The sequence below is a fragment of the Aplysia californica genome, unplaced genomic scaffold (assembly GCF_000002075.1).
Source record: "Aplysia californica isolate F4 #8 unplaced genomic scaffold, AplCal3.0 scaffold00139, whole genome shotgun sequence".
NCBI classification, from domain to species: domain Eukaryota; kingdom Metazoa; phylum Mollusca; class Gastropoda; order Aplysiida; family Aplysiidae; genus Aplysia; species Aplysia californica.
The window spans coordinates 313,730-318,995 of record NW_004797409.1 but is presented as its reverse complement, the minus strand read 5'-3'; the positions used below and the strand labels follow the sequence as shown (position 1 = coordinate 318,995).

Genomic DNA, 5,266 nt, shown 5'->3' with positions numbered 1-5,266 from the left:
ACACACACACACACACACACATACACAAAAACATCATCCTACATGCCAGAGCTTGGAGTTTGAGAAACTATGCTGGCTTTTGTAATCGTTGAAGAAGAAGAAGTCCGTGGTATTGTGTAAGACCACAGGGTATATGTTTGTGTGTGTCTGTGAAGACTTTACGCCGTTGCCCTTCACAGTAAGTCGCTGCTGGGTCACCAGCCCTTCCTGTCGCTGGTGCTGAGCTGTCTGAAGGGCCAGGACGAGCAGAGAGAGTTCCTGCTGCGCTCCCTCATGAACCAGATGGAGATGTTCATCGGCAACTCCAAGGACATGATGGTGAGTCGCTGAGCCCGTGTGTGGGGTAATGTACTTCGTGGTTTGGTTTTTTTTTTTGCTGTTGTTGGTTTTTTTCCCCCTGCTTCATCCATGTCTTTGTGTTTGTCGTGATTCAAACCAGACATGTTGTGGGTGGTTGGCGGGTGCTCTGGATCAGGATAATATAGTGTTTTTGAAAGCATCTGAACAAAGGAATGAATGGCGAACTATGATCGCCAATGTCTGTCGCTGATCTAGCAAGGGTTTGCTGGGGTAACAATAAGTTGTAAAGCACGTAGAGCCTGCAGTAGGACGTGGATTGGCGCTATATGAATGCGATTATTGTTATTGTTGTTATTATTCTCTCTCAAATTAAAATCTTATATCATTCAACAAATTTTTAGTGGGTGGTTGGCAGGTCCTCTGGTGTGGTTTGCTTCTTCTTTCCTATCAAATCAAACATCTATCGTCTTTATCTCCCCTCCTTTTTTTGTGTGTTTGTTACTCTCTTGTAGCACCTCTAATCTTTGGCACTTATATGACCTTATTGTGTTGCAAGTACCGTAAAACACTTACTAAATTAAACTTAAAATTTTTATCAGGACAAGACACCAGATGAAAGCAAGATCCGCCAACACCTTCACGAAGCTCTACATCTGAGACTCTCCTTGGTAAGTGTCATATCCTTCCTTCATCATCAATGCCTTTCACCCCCGGCAGGGTGTAGGTCACATACAAGCTAATTCCCTTTATCTACATCCTGGGCGGTCCTCCCAAGCTCGTTCCAAGTGAGCCTCATCTCTCTCATGTCCCTTTCCACACATCTCCTCCTTGTTTCCTGTGGCCTTCCCCTAACTCGTCCTCCCTGTGGGTTCCTCTGCAGCGACTGTCTTGTGATGTTCCCGCTGGGTTTTCTGAAGGTGTGTCCCGTCCATCGCTACTTTCTTAGTCCTATTTCTACTTTTATGTCCTTTTGTCCTCTCCTTTCCTCATTTTTAGCAATTTTTTGTCCTTTCCTCATTTTTAGCAAGTGTCTCAGTTTTTCTGCTTGGATGTTGTAACCCTCTCGGCCTGGACTGGCTCAGACAGGCTGGATCGGAAGCCCGCCTCATAAATAATTGTGTGGATGGGGGTGTAAAAATATCTACATCAAACAGTACTTCCACTCTTCCGTATTTTTACGGAAATCCGTACTTTCTGCCAGTTCCGTACTTGTTCCTCCTTCATCATCAACTCCCTCCGTAAAAAAAACTGCGACAGCGCAGGACTGCCGAAATTCCGTACTCGCCTTCCTATCGTCTTGTAGTTAGGGATATTTACGGTAATTCTCTCGGCAACAAGTTAAAGTTATTGAAACCTGCCAGATTGCGCTTTTCCTGCAATCGGCCATTATACCGCTATGTCCCTTGAATTCATTGCGGGTTGGTCGGCAGTACATTTTTTACCTGCAGATGGATCAAAATCTGGCGAACTTTTTGTGCCAATTTCCTCTTTTCTATCATTCACTCATTCCTTCTGTCTATCTTCGGATTGTTGCCGCGGCTGGAAAATCTGCGCGTTGTTCAAGTAAATTGACTTGTGATCTTAGACAAAAAAATTACTGTCAGAAAGAAACTTTTTTTTCAAATTTATCTAGATCTAGATAAATTATCGATGCGAAGATTCTACGGCACGTGAACGCAATACGGGCCGCGATGAAAGAAATAATAATAATGCTGATACGCGGGTGCCCACTACGAGACTACGGATGGGATCGGCCGATCGCGCTGATCGCCCGACTCGGTCACCTCAAAAACAAACGTGTTTGTTTTCAGTTTCAGGCGATCGAGTTGGGCGATCGGCCCGATCCAGCCGTAGGTAAAATAAAAAATAATTCGAAGTGGTGTTCTGAGGTTTGACAGGCAACATTCAGACGTGAAAATTGAGAAAAAATGTGGGTATACGCTGCGCAACTGTATTGTGAAGGTATACATCTATTCATTATTCCCAGGTTTGCCTGCTATCAATGGTGCGACGTCAAATTAATTAATTGAATTATAGTTATAGTAGCAATGAAAGGGGAACCTGCTTTTAAACATTGCCAGCAATGGAAAGATATGTTGGTGAAGAAATCAAACAAGACCAAATGCTGGTGAAAAAATAAATGTTATGTGCTGTAGTCTAGGCAATCTCTTCAAACAGGCTCCCAAATGCCATTTTCAACCCTCTAAAAGCACTAAATTTCAATTTCTTCGGGACGCTGTCCCTGGGCCCTGCTGGGGGCGTCTGCGGCCCCCAGACCCCCGGCAGAATTTTCCTTACTTTTCAGCTTCAGCTGGTGGAAGCACTGATCAAAATAAGAAAAAAAATCTCATAAAAGGATTGGGAAAAGCTACAACTGAAGATGTGCAGAGCTACCAGTCACGGAGCCCTACATCTAAGACTTTTCCTTGGTATGTCGTATCCTTCCTTAGATCATGAGGAGATACAGACTTGCTAATTGTCTCAAATTTCCAGGGATTTGTCCCGCACTTGGCAGTTGGGAATTTTAAAAGACATTTACTGTACTACGCCAAAAGCAGTCCTACTTGGTGTTATTTTGTTTGCTGGTGCGTCATCTGATGTTATAATGTTGTGTCTCCCTGACTGGATTGTGAAAAGTTTGCCTAGTCTGGGAAATGTTGTAAAAGATTTAAGAAAAGCCTCAACGCAAGATATACGTATCTGCCAACCAGTGCATGAAAAACATGGTTAGTATGTTTCGAGGTTGTGAGAGACAGGAGTCCATTTTTGTGTTAGAAAGTGTGTGTCCTCTGTTTTCTGGCAGTGCTTCTCGCAGATTTGCTTTTTTATCAAGTTTTTTTTTTCTTTAGATGAGGCTCAACACTTTTTATGTCCATTTAAAGACACATTTCTGTGTGGATTTTATGGAAAAACATTGATCAAAGGCACATTTTAAGATATGTTAATTTGCCATTTTTAAAGTCACCAAACTTGGGCGGCCTTTTTCTCGCCAATTTTGCTTCTGACTTGAGGCGACCCCCACCTCCTTAAGTCACAAGTATCTCAACCCTTCTAGTATTATTATTATTATTATTTTATTTTTTAAAAATTATTATTATTATTCATTATTTTATTTTTACATTTGCTCGGCAGGTGGGGGGCATGTTTGACATGATCCAGAGAAACAACGCCATGACCAGCGACTGGGCTCTTATCCTTGTCCAGCTGGTCAGTCATGATGTGGTGGACTGTCAGGTCAACAGGTGAGGGGTGACATTATCATTAGCAACATCATCATCATCATCAGTGACAACTACCATCATCATCATCAACACCAACATTATCATTGTTTTAGGCTCTCGGTTAGGCAATATCATAATCATCATCATCATCATCATCATCATCAGTGGCAACAGCAACACAACCATCTTCAATAACAACCACAAAACAATCATTTTCGTCAACAATAACAACGCAGCCATTATCATCAGCAACAACCACCTTTATCATCATCATCAACCATATTGTGTCGATGAGCTTCTCATTATTGAAACCACAGGTTTCCCTCTCAACCGGGAAAAGGGGGGGAAAGCCAAGAATTTCATATTCAGATTTCCCTGCTTGGAAACACCATGAGTTTGGATAAAAACAAAAATAAATGTGAGAAAGTAGAGGATTCATAGAGCTGCCTATGATTATGACATTAAGGGAACCGTTACGATTTTTAAAAATCAATTTCACAAAAATATTTCACAAAAACACAAATTTTCAAAAATCTATTTGTCATTCAGCTACCCCAACTCATCCCCATCTTCTAGGCATATGGGAAGAAAAATAATCAAACCCCAACAGTCACTCTCTCATGAGCATCTCTCTAACTTAAACACAGAGCCCTTATCTTTAGTCACTCAGTGCCACTTTGCCCTCTGAAAAATAGACCTGCATGTTTGCCGACAATCGTCTGAAATCCGACAATCGCGACCCGACCCGCGAACCGGCCGATGCTATCGCTAGGCCCACCTGTATCAGTCAATGTGCGTAGTGCGAGGCTTGGCCGACTGCCAGCGACCCATTTTTCTCCCGTCGGCTTCGTCGGCACTTTCGTTTTCGTGCCGACGCGCGCACCGCCGACTGCCGACGTCGGCGTTTCCGACATAATTGTCGGAACCTAAGTAGAAATGCGAATACGAAAAAGGACGACAACTTAAATAATCTACTTTCAGTTTCGTGCTCAAGCGGCCATTTTGAATTTCGTTTGTTGACTAATTCAATTGTTCAGATCGTGTGGATTCATTCAAGTCCGACTCTCTTGTTCTAATAGAATCTAGATCTAGATTTATATAGATCATTATAGACCTCAATGGAGGATTCATATTCCAATTCTATTGTGTCAAACCCTATCATAGGTTGTGCTGTAATATTTATTATATTGGTAAAAATAAGCATTTCATCAGGTGCGTGAATTATTTATTTATTTAGATTCTAGATCTAGTAAAGATCTAGATCTATCTAGATCTAGAATCTAGACTCAGCTGAGTCCCTCTGTTCGGAATCGGATGCGGATTTCTATTTCAAGGCCTATTCCTATTCACTTGTTCTACAAGATCTAGATCTAGATTTATTTAGATTACTAGATCTATATATGAAGGATTCATTTCCAATTCTATTGTGTTATTGTATCAAACCCTATAGCAATGTAGATGTGAGCCATATAGATCTAGATCTAGATCTAGATCTATATGCTCCTTGTTTGTTTTGGAGTGTGGTTTTTTTAATTTAATTTTTTTTTTCATTTAGGACTTGTTTTGGCCTTTTTACATGAGGCCCGTTGCAGGTTCTTTTTGGGGGTAGGGTTAGGGTTAGGTCTCTTCTTTATTGTGTTTGTTGGGGTGGTCGCTCGTTACTCGGATGTCCTTCCTTATGACACCCACAAAGGCTTTTGGGGGGGGGGAGGGGGGGGGGTTGCGCAAAATTTTCAGACAATCTG

General features: G+C 41.9%; 1 protein-coding gene across 1 annotated transcript in view; it reads left to right on the top strand.

Moving 5' to 3' along the window:
• LOC101848582 (mediator of RNA polymerase II transcription subunit 12-like protein) overlaps positions 1–5,266 on the top strand; it is a gene marked incomplete in the record, with an annotated part of 78,486 nt that overhangs the window by 61,025 nt on the left and 12,195 nt on the right. Inside the window, 3 exon segments of the mRNA XM_013081641.2 lie at positions 180–318; positions 900–968; positions 3,433–3,542. Coding sequence (XP_012937095.1) covers positions 180–318; positions 900–968; positions 3,433–3,542 — 318 coding nt within the window.